We start from the raw sequence: 21150 nt of genomic DNA on the forward strand, positions 1-21150 counted from the left end.
ACAGTATATAGGCTGTAGTCCAAAAATTACATTCATCTGCAGGTTGTCAATAGTATCCTTCAAGGTCCTCCCTCGAGTCGTTATGAGCCGAGATCCCATGAGTACATGCTTTACGTTCCAGTCACCCACCCCCACAATAAAACGAAGACCGAAAGTGACGAAAAATTTTGATAAAAGGCATCTGTAATCGCATGGCAAGAAGGGCAATATACTGCAAATAATATGACTGGTCCAAGCCACTCCAATATTTCAATCTAGGTTGCTTGAATATAGTCCGTGCTGAAACCTGGAAGCAGGTGATACCTTAAAGTGTCTTAACCATACCCGCAGTGCCACTATGTGCTCTACCATCTATCTGGATGATAAGTAGAGTAGATCTTGTAACCTCTAACACAGAAGTAGTTACGGTCAGTAAAATGCATTTTGGAATTTGTATGATGTCTAAAAACTCCGTAACTATCATTGCCTCCAATTCCTCCCTTCAACTCACCAGCCCATTGACATTCCAGATCATAATTCTTAAAAATCTCGCCAATAAAAAATCTTGTTAATAACATTTGTTAGTAGACTTATCGGGCTTATCAGACTATAAATATATCGTACTAAGAATTCATAGTTAGCTGTCAAGTTATCTATTTTATCTTTGCCACCAGAATCATCAATGTTGTTGCTGTCTGTAACCACGGCATAAGATCGGGGAAGATCAAAAGAACGAGTTCTCTTGCGACCTTCGATTCAATGAAGGAAAGCTGCTTCTTTCACTGATGTCAAACGATCCCGCTTGCGATCCTGAAGGAGGAGTATTTTTCCTCACATAAATAAGTCTTTGCCTTTCCTTCCGTTCCAAGATCACTTTGTACAGTCTACATCCCTTAAAATTTGGAGGATGATCCGAATGGCAGAGCGCACATATTGTCGGAGTAGTATTATCCTTTTTGGCACAGTCCACGGTTCTATGCTTATGTATGGCCGCATGCAATTGATCTTTGTTTGCCCATATTGCTGTCATCTTGTGCATTGTGCTATCCCAGGAGACCTCTGTGGTGTTTGAAAGCGGACACTACAGTTCACAATGTACTCTAGGTCAAAGTTCTCCCTGCTGTTACCCTGAGGTTCAAGGTTGTCAAAGACAGTTGGCAAAGGCTCTTTTGTCAAATCGATGTCTAGAGTTATCAATAAACTTATTTTTAAGAAAATCTTCTGACTGTGATAGCTTTATTAGATTTCATACTGGTTTTTTTCTTGGAAGCCTCCTTCGTCTAGGATCCTAGTCTCATTTCAGTCACTATATTACTTTATTCATCTTTTTCATTTTTCCGATTTACAAATTCTAGTAGTAAAATATTATATTATGTTTACTTGCAAGAATTTTTAAATTCTTGAATTTGGTCTTTTGACCCCAATGACAGATTTTCTTCAAACTTAAACAACTACAACCTTCAGGAAGGGGGAAATAATTATTAAATTTTTTGTAATTGAAAAAAGAGTAGGGGGTTGTTTTGGCCAAAAAAAATTTTCTTACAAAAGTTCAGTTTTTTTTTTTTTATCAACATCACAAATAATAAAAACAAGTTTATTTAATATTCACACCCAAAAGATGACTTCATTTTCCTTCATTAGCTATATTTGCTTAGAAATGAAAACAATCTTTATTGGATAAAGATTTACTACATCAATAGGTCTTCAAACTATTATAATAGATTTTTCCCATCCCGTTCTATTGGTCTGTGATAACAAAAAAATATTTTGTTTAATTAAAAAAAATTAGTTTAAAATTTATTTTTAATTAAAATCCATCTTTAAAGTTACCAATTACAATCAAAATGTAAAAATCTTGAATTTTTGATAGCCCTTAGTCTTCACATTTTATTAAAAAAAAAAAAAAAAAAAATTAGCTAAAAATTATAACCACCTTTCTTTAGAAAATTACAGCTGTTTATTTAGAATTATGGTTGTATCTTTGTACTTTTTAAACAATTTTAAAGTTTTTAGCATTTTTATCGCCACTTAGAGATTTATTTTCTTAAAAATTAATTTTACTCAAATGTTTCCCCTTGAGTATAGGAGCCCTCAAAATGGAAAAAAAATTTTGTAATTTATTTTGTTAAATAATAATCATTAAAATAACTTAATACCCCTCCCCTGATGGTGAACTCCCACATTTTTAATAACTTATATTTTAGGGAGTATTTAAATCATTAATAAAAGCCCTCTGATCCATGACCCCTCAAATTTCAAAAGGTCAAAAATATTTTTTCCAAATTGTGATGCTAATATACTAATATTAAAAATTTTGGTCATTGTTTTACAAATGCTATAATTCAAAAATGAATTACATAACTTGACTGGCATAGCCTGGAAATTCATTGCAGGTTTTTTAAACAGTAGACAGATCAAATGTGTAAGTTAATTAATGTTGGATGTAATATAATGTTAATAGATTTCTTTATTTCACACCCTTCAATTTCAAAGATTTTATTCCAGAAGATGTTACAGATGCTGTGGAACCATCTGGAATTAAAGAGATATAAACAAATATTATTATAATTTTTATCTTGGAATATTTCTGTTTCAGGGATTATGTAAGTCCATATTATGGTGATGTTAAATATGTAATGTAAGTATTTATTTGTATGCTATAACCATGTGATCATTTTATATGTAACCTAATTTTAATCATTTTTCTTTAACACCGCATTTCAAAAATTTCTATTTTTGTTTTAATTTTTACGTATCATCTGTGTTTCACTACACACTGCAAACTTATTTTTTTATTTGTATTGCTTTATTTACAATCAATTTCTTGAACAATTAAACTATAAGTAAACTATAGTGTAATAATGACATGAAAGGGAGGCATCCAGTGATACCTTTCAAAATAATATAAAAGGTTTAAAAACAGTATAATACAAAAAAATTATAACAAATAAAAATATAACTAAATCAAACAACGAACTAACTATTTTAAGATTAACTGTTAAGAACAAAAAAATGTTAAATTGTAACATAACTTAACATAGGTACTGAAAAAAGTAAAATTAACTGGTTAACACGTGAGAACAAGCAATTGAGTATAAAAAAGATTGTCACAAGTCAATCAACGAGAAAAAAAGAAGACATATAACAAATTAACACTTCTCACATGTAAGAAACAAAGTTAAAAACCACGATACTTAAACTGTTCATAAACATCATACCAAAAGAATTCATATTACTAAATTCAAATAATTCATAAATAGTACCAGAAAAATTTCAGAAACAAAATGATGATATTCAACACACAACAGCCTCTAGATCCAGTACATGCAGTTTCTTTAGTCATATCACATATTCACTATCATCCAAATGGTTAACCGCCAATTAGTTTTCATGCATATTAAGTTTAAGTACATACTTTGAACTTAAAGCAAGAGCTTTAAGTTCTACTTACTCTTACTCAAAGAGCAAGAGTCTTGCTCTTGATAGTCTTTATCAGCTTTTTTATCTTACGAGCATACTTATTCATTATTCACAGCTGTTCTATTCTCAGGCTGACTGTATAATTGCCACCTTCTCTGAAATCTTCTTTTAGTGGCAGTAAAATTCATTACCTACCTTGGTCACTACCCTGTGCCTTCCCAACCACCATGCTCCCTGTCGGGATTCGAACACCAAGCTGGTTCATGCATAATCAAGGTCAGTCACTGGGTTGCCCCATTTATGTCATTTGGGCATTTCAAAATAACTGCTGCAAGCAGCCTGTCCTCCATCCAGTTTCGATATGATTCCCTATCAGTGTCATTATTATGCAGTAATGGGCGTTCCTTCTTCTTTATAACCATCATTCTACCGATCAGCAGAACTGGTGAATGATCGGATGAGCAATCATAATTATTCTCAACATTGGTGTAAAAGAGAGAAACTCCCAAGATGACATAAAACATTAATAAGTCAGGTACCTTCATTACATCTGTAGGACTAGTACAGTATATAGGCTGTAGTCCAAAAATTACATTCATCTGCAGGTTGTCAATAGTATCCTTCAAGGTCCTCCCTCGAGTCGTTATGAGCCGAGATCCCATGAGTACATGCTTTACGTTCCAGTCACCCACCCCCACAATAAAACGAAGACCGAAAGTGACGAAAAATTTTGATAAAAGGCATTTGTAATCGCATGGCAAGAAGGGCAATATACTGCAAATAATATGACTGGTCCAAGCCACTCCAATATTTCAATCTAGGTTGCTTGAATATAGTCCGTGCTGAAACCTGGAAGCAGGTGATACCTTAAAGTGTCTTAACCATACCCGCAGTGCCACTATGTGCTCTACCATCTATCTGGATGATAAGTAGAGTAGATCTTGTAACCTCTAACACAGAAGTAGTTACGGTCAGTAAAATGCATTTTGGAATTTGTATGATGTCTAAAAACTCCGTAACTATCATTGCCTCCAATTCCTCCCTTCAACTCACCAGCCCATTGACATTCCAGATCATAATTCTTAAAAATCTCGCCAATAAAAAATCTTGTTAATAACATTTGTTAGTAGACTTATCGGGCTTATCAGACTATAAATATATCGTACTAAGAATTCAGAGTTAGCTAATAAGTTATCTATTTTATCTTTGCCACCAGGATCATCAATGTTGTTGCTGTCTGTAACCACGGCATAAGATCGGGGAAGATCAAAAGAACGAGTTCTCTTGCGACCTTCGATTCAATGAAGGAAAGCTGCTTCTTTCACTGATGTCAAATGATCCCGCTTGCGATCCTGAAGGAGGAGTATTTTTCCTCACATAAATAAGTCTTTGCCTTTCCTTCCGTTCCAAGATCACTTTGTACAGTCTACATCCCTTAAAATTTGGAGGATGATCCGAATGGCAGAGCGCACATATTGTCGGAGTAGTATTATCCTTTTTGGCACAGTCCACGGTTCTATGCTTATGTATGGCCGCATGCAATTGATCTTTGTTTGCCCATATTGCTGTCATCTTGTGCATTGTGCTATCCCAGGAGACCTCTGTGGTGTTTGAAAGCGGACACTACAGTTCACAATGTACTCTAGGTCAAAGTTCTCCCTGCTGTTACCCTGAGGTTCAAGGTTGTCAAAGACAGTTGGCAAAGGCTCTTTTGTCAAATCGATGTCTAGAGTTATCAATAAACTTATTTTTAAGAAAATCTTCTGACTGTGATAGCTTTATTAGATTTCATACTGTTTTTTTCCTTGGAAGCCTCCTTCGTCTAGGATCCTAGTCTCATTTCAGTCACTATATTACTTTATTCTTCTTTTTCATTTTTCTGATTTAAAAATTCTAGTAGTAAAATATAATATTATGTTTACTTGCAAGAATTTTTAAATGCTTATTACTAACAGTTTTATTAAATTACATTATCTTTGTTCGGTCTTATTTGCTTTTAAATAAAATCTTTCTCATAGCAGTGAACATGTACTGTTCGTTATTACCTTTAACCAATGGTTTTGGGTTCTTTTTAAAGAATAAAGTGTTAGCGAATCACAACAAATTTAGCTTTTCTCCTTGACAGTTACTTCGTTATCACATTTTTCCTTCAATTCCTGTATTCTTTTTTCTATGTACAAGTTGAAAAGCAACAGAATATATACCTATTTCTAATGGAGCTTTTCTTCATCTATTCTTTATCGCTGGTGTTCAATTCTTTATTAAGTGAATTCACCAATTTTCAATATGTTATTCAATAATAGTTTTTTCATTCTTTTTTTTAATACCAATTTAGGATAAACTTCTTTTAATAGTTACTACTTTCTGTTAACTTTGATCACTCTGTCCCGAATTTTACTTTTATTTATGAAGAAAATATCAGATATCTATTTCTGAAATATTTTGTGGTAAACCAAGAAATAAAATACTCGTAAATGCTGCAGAACATGTATGTCATTTTGTTGGTAAGTTTATTTCACTTATTAGTTCAGTAACTGATATAACTTGGGTAAAACATATGTTTCTTAAAAACGCACAGCAAATCATTTCTTTTACCCAAAATGTAGTAAGATTTTTTTATTAAAATTTTGTCAAATAATTTACTCTCAATACATTACTTTATGATAGACATCATTTTTAAAGGTTATTAAAATTTTTATTTGAAAACATAATTTCACCCCTGCATTGGATCAACAATTAAGCATGGCTCAATACAGGGGAGTGTCATTTGAACACAAACGACCCTTGGTCCGGCCACCGGTTGGATCTTTTTGTTTTATTGCCCACTCAAAGAGGAGATGTCATTACTGGCCTCCCCTGCTGGTTTGGGTCTTTTCTTTGTGCTACAGGGTTTACTATTTCTGGCCCCCTGCCGGTACGGATCTTTTCAGTTTTAACCCAGTCTTCTTACTTTTACAAAATTCTTTGGCGGATGAGACGATCCAGACTCCTCCCCACCCACTTCCTCGCCGACGCCAATTCAAGCAAACCCAGACAGAGGGCGACTCCATGTGGGGTTGTCCTTCACCACTCGCCACCTTCTCCTTTCTCCGTAGCACAGCTCAGATGTAATTAGTTATTTCCTGATATTCCTTCTCGTCGGACAACATTCTGTCCACAACACTGTCAGCGTCAATTGGGCCCACTTTGCCTTCTATGTCTCGTCTTTGTATCCCCCCTCTGTAGCACTGAAAAACGACATGATCAGGAGTGTCGATCTCCCCGTAGTAAGGGCAGTCTTCGTTTTCGGCTCTTCGCCTCGCGTACAGGTAAGCTCTGAATCCCCCGTGGCCGCTCAGAAACTGGGTAAGCCAGTAATTAATTTCTCCAAATTCCCTCCCGGACCAGGGTCACCAGACGGTACGTCCATCGTCCTTTGGAAGTGGCATCCCACCTTGTTTGCCACTCCCCGAACATGTCATTCCAAGCCGTACTCCTTCGTTCTCCCTCCGCCACCCTTTTTTTCATCCTGGCTAACTGCTGCAGCGGAGGAATTCCTGCTATCACCATCGAAGCTTCTGTTGATACTGAAGTATATGCGGACGCCAGCCGAAGGGCCACCCGCCTTTGGACTCGTTCCGTGCTTCGCCTGTACCGGTCATCTAACGCCTTGGGCAACACTGATACACCATAGAGAAGCTCCGAGTTGGTCTCATGTGCGAACAGTTTTCATCTTGATGAGCGCGGTTCAGCCACAATCGCTAATAGCGCACTCAGGCTCTTAACTATCCTGCCCGCTTTGATGTACGTTTCTTGAACGTGTGTAGAGAAAGTCCTACGCCTGTTTATCCATATTCCTAGATATTTAACTTCTGCAACTTGTTGTATGTGGTTACCTCCTACACTGACCAAAACTGGTCCTATCAGGCTTTTTTATTTAAATACATTGAAAAGTAATATTTACAGTGTAACAGGATCACATTTAGTATAATTTTGAATAAATTACTCAAAAGAATTTTAGAACGTATTGGTAATTTTCTGTTAAATAACAATGGAAATACAATCCTCTTGTTTGTAGTATGATATTATGTTGTTATACGTGAAGTTTTGTCACTAGTTCTGAAAGAAGCTGTGTTTTTTCTTTCTCAAATAGTAATTTTTTCTGTAATTCATCAACAAGATAGTTTTCTTTGAAATAAAACAGTATTTAATTTTTCTTTGTTCCAGAATGAAAGGCCATCTTGTTGAAGCTTATTATGAACGGTAAGATGATAAATAAGTTTATTTATCGTTTTTAAACACAAGAAAATTTCTGAAAAAAGATATTTTATAACAGCATTGTTATTAATTTTTCTTTCTTAAAGAATTAGGCAAATCTTATTAGTAAAATTTAAACTTGTACCATTCATATCCATACATCAACCTCAGATTTAAAAAAAAAATTAATAATTTAAAAAATGATTTTACACTTTTTATGGTTGTAATATCTAGTTACTCATGAACAGACAAAATTGAAACAAGTTAGTGCTTATAAAAATGAAAATACGTATTATGTAACATTAATAGTCGTTGGAAATATTCTTTCCCCATTACTGTGCAATTATTGGCGTATGAACCGACATTACTTCCCTGCTGTAAGAACTAAAAATTGAAAAACTGTAACATATTATCTAAACTTTATCTTCAGAATAACTTGTCAACTTCGAGTTCGGTGTAGTGAGCGCTAAAAGTAATCACAGTAAATGTCTGGAAAAAAACTAGTAAAGATTGCGTCATGGGAATTCCATTCTGAACAGTGGTTTAAAACAAGAAGCTGTTCGGTGAATCTTGGATAAGTCATCAAACCAGTCAAATGACAGAAGACAAAAAAAAGTGAATAAGTACTATTTCCATAAAACGAATAGTATTAATTGTACATTTTTATATTGATATTATTTGTTAACTCAGTTTAGTTTATATTAGTTAATAAAATGAGGCACGGGGACTCTCTCGTCCTCTTATAGAAAAGTCCCGGCGAGAATACTCCTTTGGGTGTTCTCGTTTGAAGCAAACAGGACATAAAGACCGAATTCTAGCTCCTAGGGTGGGGGAACAGGAACGACATAGTTGGACCTTGTAACCCTATTCTGAGAGTTAGAGGCAGGCATTAATAGTTATAAAAGGACACTCCCCCGGATTATGTTATGCCTCACTCGGGAACCGGATTCGGGGAGAGGAGAAAAAATGTTTTTTTTAGAAATCGGAAGTGTATTTCGGTACTTAATATTTATAAAATTAATTTTGATTTAATTTGAATTATTATTTTGTATATCATAATTTTTTTAATACTAATAAGTTGTATTTACAAGAAACCTTTACGTGTGCTATCTCAATATACTTGTCGATCCCTGAACACGCGAAAGTATATTTTTACAGATTTTTTGCATTTATAAAATATAAAACTCTATTTCGAAATTATATGGGCCCTTAAAATTTAAGATCTTCTTTGACTTATGGTGGCCTGTGCGTGTTCACTGCCGGTCTTATCTACGATACTATTTGATTAACGTTTGTTTTTAATGCAATAGTTTTAATGATTATGCAACACGACTCGGATTGAAGTAGATTCGATATTAATATTTAATTTATTTTTAAGACATTCATCAATTATCAGCTTAATAATATAATTAATTAAAAATTTTAACAAAAAATCGTATGTAATAATATATATTTGCTAACACTATCTAGTCAAACCATTTTTTATTTCAATGTAAACCCTGCAATTAGTAATATGTTTTATAAATTTTACATATGTTTTCCACCCATAGCAGTATATTTCTATAGATTAAAAAACCAATTGATTTTTATTTTGAAATGTGAAACACTTTCTATTTTTTAGAGTAACGTAAAAAAAATATTATTTTTAATAATTAAATAAATCATATGTTATTGATGAAATAAGTATTTCACCTTCATAATCAGTTATCATTTAATAATTTTTCAGTAATGGTTCGACACACGTAATGAAATTTTACGTAAGGTGAGTATTATATTAACAAAATTATAAGTAGGTATTTACACTATTACTTTTCTACCTTATAAAAAATGTTTATCAGGAGTCCGCTGAAAACAAATTAACTTCATAAGTATTCTTAAACGATGTACATTATACAAATCAAAGTAAAACAATCATTATATGTGTCTACATACACTCTGTTTTTTAGTTAGTACGAAAATATTTTGGCTGAATTTATACTTCAAGTATACGGTGAGGCAACGGTCTATTTCTGGGAACATTAAGCATTTGTCGAAGTATAACATTTTAAAATCTAATTTGATTGAACAGATTTAAACAGTTTTTTTTTTTTGCTTTTATTTATAGTCGCATCAACAATTATAGTCATTAGCAACTACAGTAACACTATCATGCAGTATTATACAAAACAATAAATAACAAACATAGACAAGTGACAACAATAAGTACAAAATAAAATACATAAATCAGACAAAATTCACTAAATCGTATTCTTCAATCCACTGTGAGAGAGAAACCGCAGCAGACGTTTTATTCCTTCGTTCTGGTTTAATAGAAATTTCATATCCGAGCCCAGGTCTAAGTTTTGTCGGACGGTTCCAAAGATTGGGCAGTCAAAGAGCAGGTGGTACACGGACCATTTGACCTTGCAAGCCTCACAGATCTTCTGAGGACAGCCAAGTAGGTGACCGTGGGTAAGCCTGGTGTGTCCAATCCTTAGCCGAGTTAAGATGACTTGGTCTCTTCAGTGGCTCGGGGAAAGAAGTTTCTCGAGCATATTCTCCCGGATGTTGAATAATGCCGTGGGAGGACTCAGAAGCCAGAATCTATTCCACCGAGCCCGCAATTTTACACGGACTGATCTCATGAAGTCTCTCTCACATGTCGATTGTACTCGGATGCCATTTATTGCAGCTCTCTTGGCAGCCTCATCGGTCCGTTCGTTCCCGAGGGTGCCACAATGGCCAGGAACCCGTACCAGTATCACAGTCTTATTTATCCTTGAAAGAATATCATGAATAATCTTGAATTCAGAACGTTTGTAGCCCAAGCTGTCAAGTACACTGCTAGAATCTGTAATTACTAGGAAGCTGTCATCGCTATGGGTTTCGATAACTTTCAAGGCGGAGTAAATAGTAAATGCCTCGCAAAAGAACACAGAAGAATAGGCATTAAGTTTATATAATATCTCGGTGTCAGAAGAACAACAGAACAACCACATCCATCGGCCAAGACAGACCCGTCTGTGTAGATGAGAGTATACCCATTGTACGTCTTTGCCATGATCCCACAGTTTTACTGCTATTAATATTGAAACTTTTTTTTTTATGGAACTCAATAAATAATAATAAAAACACATTTGTGATTTGTCGAAAACAAACATTGTTAAAAACAGCAAAAAAAAAAACGATTAAAAAATTACATGTTAATAAGTATGGTTGATTTTTTATTTATTTATTTATATCGATGACAATAAGAAATAAATATAATAAATAATTATAAAAGCAAACAAATATTTCTAACAATCATCTGTTAACTAATCAATCTCCGATTAGTCTTGTAGCTGATTAAAAAAAAGTCTGATAAATAATAATTGAAAAACGACTACTGCGGAACCCTTCTTTTTAAATACTTAAGTCAAATTTAACGTAAATTTCTAAAGTTTTATTCAATTCGTAACGACTACAGAAGTAAATTATTTTGGAACGTCTATTATCCATAAAGATTAAGTACTCTACTGCGACGGATAACATAACTTAAATTTTAATGATATTTTAATAAAGTAAAACTTTTTTATTTATTGAAAAACACCACTACGTTTGTTGAACGCATTAACAGTGATAGCATGATATTAATACCAAAATAAAGAGTTAATAGACCTTGTTTTAAAAATTGTTTCAGCACATTTAACACCAATGTAGAGTTCATTTAAGATTGTTTTAACTCACATTAAGTTGTTGAAAATTCACTTCATATAACTTTAATTTTTGTTCTAAGGTAGTTTTTATGTAGACTGATGATTTTATAGAATAAAAAACAACATTCTTTGATCAGAACGGTTCATTAATTTATATAAAAATAAACATATAATATATTTTAATATCACAATGATTTTTTTATTCCCTTATGTAAACAGGTATCCTAGAAAATATTTCATTTAAAATTCCAAGTACATCAAATTCATATAGTTTTAAGAATTTTCACGTCGTTAAATAGAGTCTAAGTAATAAAAACAAGTACTTTTAGAACTTCACGGTTGAAGGATTTTTGAGATTCTCCTTGTTGTTGGAAACTTTCGATCTAATTTGTTTCCTCTCTTCTGGGAATTTGTTTATTGTTGAAAATAAACAAGGATACAAATTTTCCATTAAGAATTACGTGTATAATAATCATTTACAGCAAGTTAAAGGAATGATATATATATTTATATTTTGTGGCAACACCTCGTCAAATTGAATTAGAAAAACATTACTTTTTCTTCTGTCAAAGATAAGGCTACATTTTTTTTTTTATAGTCGCATCAACAATTATAGTCATTAGCGACTTAAATGTAACTGCATGATCGTAAATAATAAACACCAAAAACAATGAACACAAGCAAAACCGTTAAATTACTTTCTTCATCCCAACAGTGTTTTAATAATCGCAACAGTGTTTTAATGCATTCCTTCCGGTTTTATTAAACACTTCACATCTGAATCTAGGTCTAATTTTTGCCCAAAGATCCGAAGAATGGGCAATCTATGAGCAAGTGGTGTACGGACCGCTTTATATTGCACGCCTCACTGTTCTGCTGAAGAAAGCAAAATAAAAGTGAGTAGCCGGACTCCACGGCGCGATTGGTAGCGTTTCGTTTTTTCATCCGGAGGTCCCGGGTTCGAATCCCGGTCAGGCATGTCAAAATGCATGGCATTTTCACACACGCTTCAAATCATTCATCTCAACCTAAAAAGCAATATCTAACGGTGATGTCTCAGGTTAAACAAAAAACAAATAAATAAATGGGCATGGGTAAGCCTAGTGTGTCCAATTCTCAGCCGAGTTAGGATGACTTGGTCTTTTCAGTTGCTTAGAATAAAAGGTTTCTCGAACACGTTCTCCCGGATGCTATTTAAGGCCGTGGGATAACCTACCAGCCAGAACGTATTCCACTGAGAACGTAGTTTAACATGGACTATTCTGATGAAGTCGCTCCCATATGTCAGTTCTACTCAAAGGCCATTTATTGTCGCTCTCTTGATAATTTTGGTTTTATCGATATTCCTGTTCTTCCATCCATCATAAATTTAGTCTACCTGTATATCTCCTTCCAATAAGATGATGTTAAAACCACCAGTTCAAGCCTTTCCTATGACATTTTTATAAATATTTTATTACCTTAAATTGTTACTTCTAAAACTAAACAAAAACCTTAAGTAACACTTATAAATTAAAAGCAAACAGACTTTAGTAATGTAAAATGGAGTGGTAAAGATAATCTTAATAAAAAACGAGTGGAGTGGGATCGGGTGAAAAAATGTAAAAGGAATAATATATTAATTGCGTAATTTCTATGATAAATGGTATTCAAAATTACAGTAAAGAATAATAAGCAAGTACTAAATACCGCATTCATTATAAACGTGATTGGAGATCAGTTCATCATCTTTATAACTCGAATATTAACGAATTTTTCTAGAGTATTATGCTATTTCCCCATCTATATAGATAAAATTTCAGTGTATTGTTTAGAATTCTAACTCATTAATTTTTGTTTGTGTTTCAGGCCTGAAGAAACAGAAGAAAAAATAATTAAGAAACTTTCAATCCCGTAAGTGATAATTTTTTTTAATGAATGTATTATATAGTACATAAATAGAAAAGATTTCGATATACTGTCACACATCACTTTCTTTACTGAATTTCATTAAAGAATAGGGTTTATTTCTAATTCGATTAAAGAAGTAGGTGACAACATTTTTTCTGTTGTTTCTCAAGGAGTAGCTACATTCTTGAGACGATGAGAGAGTGATCTGATGTTAATAATTGGGGAATCTGTAACAGAGGTAACCCTTCTTCATAGCTGGCGCGACAGATGGGATTAGTCAAAGAAGGTAGATGGATCTACAGACTGATCCCTAGACCTCCAGAGATGATTGCATCGCAAGCATGGAGAACTGAGGTACGAGTTGACCAAGTTCCTAACTGGTGACGTTTGCTTCAAACCGTACCTGTGGGGGTGGGTATTGACATCCCCATCTGAATGCGATTTTTGGGGAAGGGAGGACACCAAAGAACATACAGCGTTTTAGTTCTATAAGTTCTTGCAGCATACAAAAGAAAGTCCCTTGATAACATCACGAGGTCTGCTCTAATATAAACAGGTGTGACATGCAGTACCGAAAATTTGGTATCAATTATCAGAACAAATATGAAAACGATGTGAAGGAATGAATGTCCCCTAATTTTCCTTTGGGGATGTGTTCATAATTATAGCAGGTCCGGTCACAAAAAGAAGTAACGCATAAGAAAAACCAAAAAACTTCTCCGTGAGAAGTTAAAAAACCATATTTATGTTAGAGTTCAATTTAATGAATGTTATTGATTATTATTAATTGTATTAATTATATTCAATGTACCTGTTCTTTGAACAAACATACGCTGAATTTAGTCAGTTTAATTTGTAGTTCGATCATGGTACAAAGATTATGATAGCATAAATCTTTGTTACAATTTTCTCCTGAACATGTTGGTTGTTTTAATGCCAGCTTTTCTGTAAATAAAAAAAATCAAATGAAACCACAATTTCTTGTGTCATTCTGTTGGCTATTGTATAAAGGTAAAACTTTAAATAAATCTTCATAGTTAGTATATATATATATATATATATATATATATATATATAGATTCCTAAAATTCTTTCAAACACTTGGAAAACATCTAAGGTAATTAAGAACATAATCTTGTAAATATTCACTCATAATTCAGATTCCTTGTTACTATCAAAAATGTATTATTTTCATGTTTCAGTCGCTTAATAAATTGAAAGATCCTTTGAGGATGAAATTAAAGAAATTACTTTTCTATATGGTTAAAAAACTACCTTTTAGATATGAATTACCCTTTTATTACCATTAGATTCCACAGTATACGGAGACTATGTCATCTACCTAAGTCCAGCTTTGTCTTTGTAGGAATAATTTTGAAATGGTGGTCATAGAATTTTGGTGTTATCATGTACAGAATTCCAATATTTCATGATTCAATATTTCCCATTGATCAGTACCTATTTCTTTTAGTGTAAGCAAGAAACATCTCTTAACAGTAGCTTATTATCTAATAGAATTATCCTATTAGTTTCAAGTTTTTAGTTGTTTTGTAATTAGCACCCTTTTCTAGTTTAACTCCCAAATGGAAGTAGCAATCACTTACGTTTAATGAACATTCTTTTAATTTTATTTTTTAGTCTTTTAGTTTAATTTATTTTTATTATTTTCAGTTGGGTATTTGATTTCCTTCTTCTTTTTTTAAATTATTTTATTTATTTCTAGAATAAACATGATAACCATCAACTTCGTGGGGAAAAAATTAATATTATGTTTAGTAATGACTTCAAATTCTACACATACATCAGTATCTACATGCTGATTCAGAATCTACACATTTCTTCAATGTTATTTCTTCAGAATCTACACATAGATTCTCATCTTTTCTCAAATTTTTACCCCTTATTTTATTTCACTTTTGAAAAATTTTGATGAAAAAATGATTTTGATACTTTAGGAAATAATTAATCTAAATTTAATTCATCCACGAAATGGAGGAGTTAGATATAAAGTAATAATTGGGTTCATTTATGCAGAGCGTTTCATAATGTTCTAAGGAGTTTTGAAAATTCATTAACAAAAACTCATAAGAATAAAACAAGTACTGTACGAAAGAGTAATTCAAATAGTTTTTTCCACATATACTAGGACATTTGCTCGCTAGGCGTCGACAGTAAAGAAAATGGCTGCCATGGGAAGCGAGAAGTCGTTTTGTGTGAATCAAAGTGTGTTTTGTGTTTTGTCAAAGTCAGTAATTTCTGTGCAACGTGCGTTTCGGTTGAAATTTCATAAGGAGCCAACAAGTGACAATTCAATTCGTGCACGGTATAAACAATTCAGTGAAACCGGTTGCTTGGCAAGCGAAAATCAACCGGTCGTCCATCAACCTCAGAAGTCAATGTCGAACGTGTGCGTGCAAGTTTCATTCGCAGCCCGTCAAAATCGACTGCGGCTGCAGGTAAAGAATGAGGAATTCCGAAAACAACAGTGTGGAGAGTCCTTCGTAAACGTTTATTATGCAAACCGTACCATTTTCAATTAATCCAGCGTCTTGCTGATGGAGATAAAACACGTAAGCCCGATTTTTGTTTACAGTTACAGGAAAAGATGTTAGATGAAGATTTTCTAAACAAGATCATTTTCAGCGATGAAGCTATTTTCCATATTAGCGGCAAAGTAAACCGTTATAACGTGCGAGTTTGGGGAACTGAAAACCCACTCGCTTATGTGGAACACATTCGGGATTCTCCGAAAGTAAACGTTTTTTGTGCGATCTCTCGTGAGGCAGTGTATGGGCCATTATTTTTTATGGAAACGATAGTAACCGTCATGATATACCTGGATATGTTACAATTATGGCTTACGCCTCAGCTACTCTAACTCCTAAGAACATTATGAAACGTCCTGTATACATATAAATTACTGATTATACTAAGTTTATAGTTACTTATTGGCAATTAGAATTTTACATTAATCAGTTTTGATTGTACATGTTAGTTACATATTTACTTCAATTTTTGAGGACTTAAATATTTTAAAGTGTATTAAAAAAACAAATTCATACAAAAATATAATAATCATATTTGTGCATGATACATCATAACCTAAACTTGTGTGTTTATAGGTGAATAAAAATGATATAATTTACTAAGTTTTCTTTCATATTATATTTGTTTGCAGATGTATTTTACGTATAAACAGCATACGCTCAATCAATGGTAATATAAAATATTTAACTCCAATTTTAAATGACGTTTTAGAACACAAGTTAAATGGATTTCTAAATAAGAATATACAGTTTGAATTAGATTTTTCATACATTTGTAAATTTTATAGCCCTGTAAGTAAAAACTTATTTAAAGCATACATAAGTAGAATTAAAAGAGTAAAAATTATAACTACAAATATTTAGGAAAAGAAAAATTTTAACTACAAAAAATGGATTATTTGCTTCAATCGCACGTGTGCATACACATACACTCTCTCACACACATATATATATATATATATATATACATATATATATATATATATATATATAAGCTGGGATATGTAACTCTCTATTTACCTAGAGCTTGGCCCTCGACAGACTGCTACGTTGAAGGAAATTTAACTAAAACATTAAAGTGTAAATCATTGAATCAATGGTTGCTCTTATTCAACCTTACTTTTCATTGGAAATACAACTTACTTCTATGGTACTTCTTGAGACTGTTGTGTTTATGGCACGACAAACTTAAAATTATGTGGATTATTATTATGTGGATAACTTATTATGTGTATAGGTTCTTCAAACAAATGAAAAAAACCTATAAAAAGTAAAAAATAAGAATTAAATCAAATTGAGAATTTTAAACAAAAAAATATAATATATTAACAAATATAAAAATGCACTGAAACGTATAAAATAAATTATATAAATATCTAATAAATAAACAATTACAAGTAATGAAAATATTTAGTTAAATAGAAACGTGGCTCAGTTTTTATAACAATGTTTTCGAATAAGTTTTATTGTTATAAATATAAATGTTGTGTTGTTTGAAATAAATTATAAAAAAACTAAATATTTTCTTTACTTTTAATTTTTAAATTCAATAATTATTAACATTTAATTATTCGTTATTTATTAGATATTTATATAATTTATTTTTTACTTATCAGTGCATTTTTATATTTGTTAATATATTATATTTTTATATTATTTTGTTTGAAATTCTCAATTTTATTTAATTCTTATTTTTACTTTTTAGAGGGTTTTTCTAATTTTTTTCCTTTTTTATTAATGTTAATATTAATATTAATTAAATATGAGCTTTTTTAAAAAATAATTTTTTATATGTAATCAAATATATTTTTGTAATTTTTGTTGTATTTTTTTTTTTAAATTTATTTCCTGATCATAATTTTTTTTTTAAATGCTTTATTTAAGACTTCATTAATGTTTATGTAAATATCCTTTAATTATTTATTCCTAATATATAAAACTTCAGTTGCAGGTCTTTAAAAACAAAAACATCAAAGTGTTGCAGTACAAAGTGTTAAACTTCACCATCAGTGGTTATCAATTAAATACTTACTTTTCTTCACGAACTATCTGTGTTGGTCTAACATACTGTCTAAACCAAAGAATATTTTATAATTCTGTAAGTTTTAAGATATCTGATTAGCCTTTTGCTGATATTTAATAGCTTTATAACAAAAGTTTTACTTGTAATGATTTACATTATACATTTTGTGTAACAAAATTTAAAAAAGACTTCCTCAATTAAATAACTATTTTATTTGATAGTACAACCTATATATAAAAGTGGTCACTGCTATTGAAAAAAAAAAATTTCCATTTTTCCATTCTGACTGAAGTTTAATTGTTCAGCGCAAAAAATTAGTTCATAAATAAAGTTTAAAAACTGCTATATTTTTAGTTCAAACCTGCAGCCATTGTAATGTTTTTTATTTTATAAAAAGTATTTTCTTCGGAGAAAAATCCATTATTAAATTCAAAGATGATTAAATTTCAGGGATTATTGAATCCAAGCTACAGAATCATATTTGAAATTGACCAGGCTGTTGTACCACTTGACCGCAACCAATCAACCTAACAGGAAATCTGTTCTTCAGAAATTTATGAACAAAGGTACTCGATGTTGATGGGTGCCAAATTGCTGGAATATGATGTTAAGTTGTAAATGTTGAAGCTGAGGACAAGTAAAATTTTCCAATATATTAGATAACATTCATAACAGAAAAATGTACCAATCAGACCCCTGTCATTTGTCACACATTGCCAACGCTAAGTTTTAGAATATCCCGACTGTGCTCAGCATTGAAATGTGAGTTTTTGTGCCCCTGAATCTGACAATTTGTTTATTTACCTTTCCAAATAAATGAAAAGTAGCCTCATGAGAAAGAGCAAATTTATTGAGATAAATGTCATCATCTAACTGATTAAACATGGTGATGGTAAAATTCTTATGATTAATCCTATCTTCTTGTGTAATCTCCTGCAGTTGTTTGCAAGAATGCATTTTTAAAGGTTTCCCTAACTCATTATCAGTAGTTGAACGAGGAATATTTAATTCAGGTGCTGCTTGTCATGTTTAGTTGTGCAGACTGTAAATAAATACTTTTTATACTTGTTCAATTTTTTTTTTATTCTAACCTTTCATGAGTTAGCACTTCACATGTTCTTAAACTATTTACATAGTACACGAATAGCAAGCCAATTGTGCTGATCTGTTAAATCACATTGTATAATTACGCTAAACCGTACTATCCTAATTCTTTTCTAAAAAACCACTTAATACATTTTCAAATTTGCTTTAATCGAATACCATTCAATGGACATAGATGAAGATTTGTTACTGTGTTCATTAGAATTTGGTTGGTACAGTTTAGTAAAATTTTTCAGTCCACAGTTTATGTAGTATTAATATTATAAAATGATAGATTTTATGTGTGACTATTAAATGTTATAACAAAATGTATGTAATTTACACTCAGCATTTCTGCTTTTGTTGTACTCACTTGATATGTACTTAGACTGATCGTAAAAGAACTATTTACATTATGTATTCTAAATAAATGCAAAATTAATTATTATAAAAGCTGAGGAAAAAATTCCAGCAGTCTTTCGGAAGTGTTATAGGACATAAAGAATAACAAAATCAATCATATTAGTTGACATGCTGTGACAGGAATGTTTATCCTTTATAAAAACAAAAAAACGTAGTGAACATGAATTCAATTCAAAGTAGATTGCATTAATGAATTCGAAAATAAAAGTAGATGTAACAGCTTAATATATAAAACGTTTACTTAAAACATGAATGATGCTAAGTACAAACTTACTGTGAGCAATTCCATTACAAAATTTTAAGAGGTTCTTCATAACCATGTGCACAATTTAGAAGCTGCTAAAAGTACTTGGTCCTAGTATAGCTCTCATTTTGAATTCAGATGATGATTCAAATTATTCATTAATAATGGTAGTAATAAAATTAAGGGTAATTATTAAATAATCCATAAAGACTTTTATCTAAATACATGGCAAAAAATTTATGTTGTTGGGAAGATATAACCACATTAGCTATAAAAGAAAGTATTGATACTGGTTCATTTAGTAAATTTTTTGTTAGCGATGAATAAAACAGCATTTTCCCCAGTTAATAAATAAAAGACTGCAGTTGTGTGACAAGGACATTGTTGAAAAGTCATTACAAATGCGAGGGTATAAATTACGGGAAGTTTTACAAAGGATACTGAAGAGAATTAAAGTTGTTTATGGACAAAGTAAAAGGAACTATTTAGTGGATGTCATCTGGTGGAAAAAGGAAGTATAAATATTTAGTGTTAGGATTTTATATTATTTTTTACTTTTTGTATTATTTGCCCTAAAGGTAAAAGTTATATTCAGTTTCTAATTTTGTTAAAGACTTTTAATGCGGTTACACTAATTGGGACATGTGGAACAGAATGATTAAGAGAGGTTTTTGCGGTGTTTTCAAGGACATAATACAGTGTGAGAGCCAGCTTATTAGAAACAATATATACTATAAAGCACAGAAAGCGACTTATGGTAGATTATAAATAGGGATACTTTTCCTTGTTTTTTTTTGGTAGTTTAATACGGTGACGAATTTTAATTGAAATGAAAATTAATAACCATAAATATTATATCTTGTCGATCTGGTTATGGTAATCAGTATCTAGAAGGCAGAAAAAACTGGAAAAGAGATATGAATATGCCATGTAGAAAGAGTTTTGCAAGCAGAGAAGTTAGAAAATTTTAAAAGGGAGATGAACATCATGGAATTGGAATCAGATAATAGTAATGAAATAAGAGTAAATAAAGTGAGATAAGAAAGAAAGAATGAAGTTATTAGAGGATGATGTTACAATTCAGAAAATAAAAATGTTAGAAATGATGTAGGAATAATTCTAAAAAAATAGAAATATGAAAATGTGTACAAAGGATAGGTTTTACTTAAGTATGGAACCAAGGACATATTTTTAATACAAGTTTATATGCCAACCAATCAATGTGATGGTGGTACAATTGAAGTTCTTTATGAAGTGTAACAGAAAATTATCCAAGTGTAATGTAAACATTGTTGTAGAATATTAATGGGGTAATTGGTGCTGTAGTGCATCCAAACGTACAACGAAGATATGAAGAAACTAAAGGAAATGACTGAGAACACAGAATGAAAGAGGAGTAAGGATTCTTGATTATGCAAGTAATAAAATGTTCATAATAAATACTGGAAAAGGCTAATAATAACCCTAATAAAAAAGGCTTGTATAAAAAATAAAAAGAAGGCCAGAGATTTGGAAATCTTATCGATAGTGATCATATACTTGTGGTTGTAGAAATAAAAGTAATATTGGAGAGAGTTAGTTAAAATAACTCAGAAATTAACTGAATGTAGTGAGAAATAAATTGCATAAATT

General features: G+C 31.7%; 1 protein-coding gene across 3 annotated transcripts in view; it reads left to right on the forward strand.

Annotated features, from left to right (window-relative positions):
• The window catches only part of LOC142332850 (uncharacterized), a 70641-nt gene that overhangs the window by 47424 nt on the left and 2067 nt on the right, over positions 1 to 21150 (forward strand). For 2 of the 3 annotated variants that reach the window (XM_075379502.1, XM_075379504.1), the window contains 6 exons: positions 2576 to 2617; positions 7606 to 7641; positions 9362 to 9397; positions 13158 to 13202; positions 16378 to 16537; positions 17691 to 17843. In XM_075379502.1, the coding sequence (XP_075235617.1) occupies positions 2576 to 2617; positions 7606 to 7641; positions 9362 to 9397; positions 13158 to 13202; positions 16378 to 16537; positions 17691 to 17843 (472 nt within the window). The remainder of the gene's footprint in view (positions 1 to 2575; positions 2618 to 7605; positions 7642 to 9361; positions 9398 to 13157; positions 13203 to 16377; positions 16538 to 17690; positions 17844 to 21150) is intronic. The other variant, XM_075379503.1, reaches the window with a different exon arrangement.

This window comes from Lycorma delicatula, chromosome 12, assembly GCF_047948215.1.
Source record: "Lycorma delicatula isolate Av1 chromosome 12, ASM4794821v1, whole genome shotgun sequence".
NCBI classification, from domain to species: domain Eukaryota; kingdom Metazoa; phylum Arthropoda; class Insecta; order Hemiptera; family Fulgoridae; genus Lycorma; species Lycorma delicatula.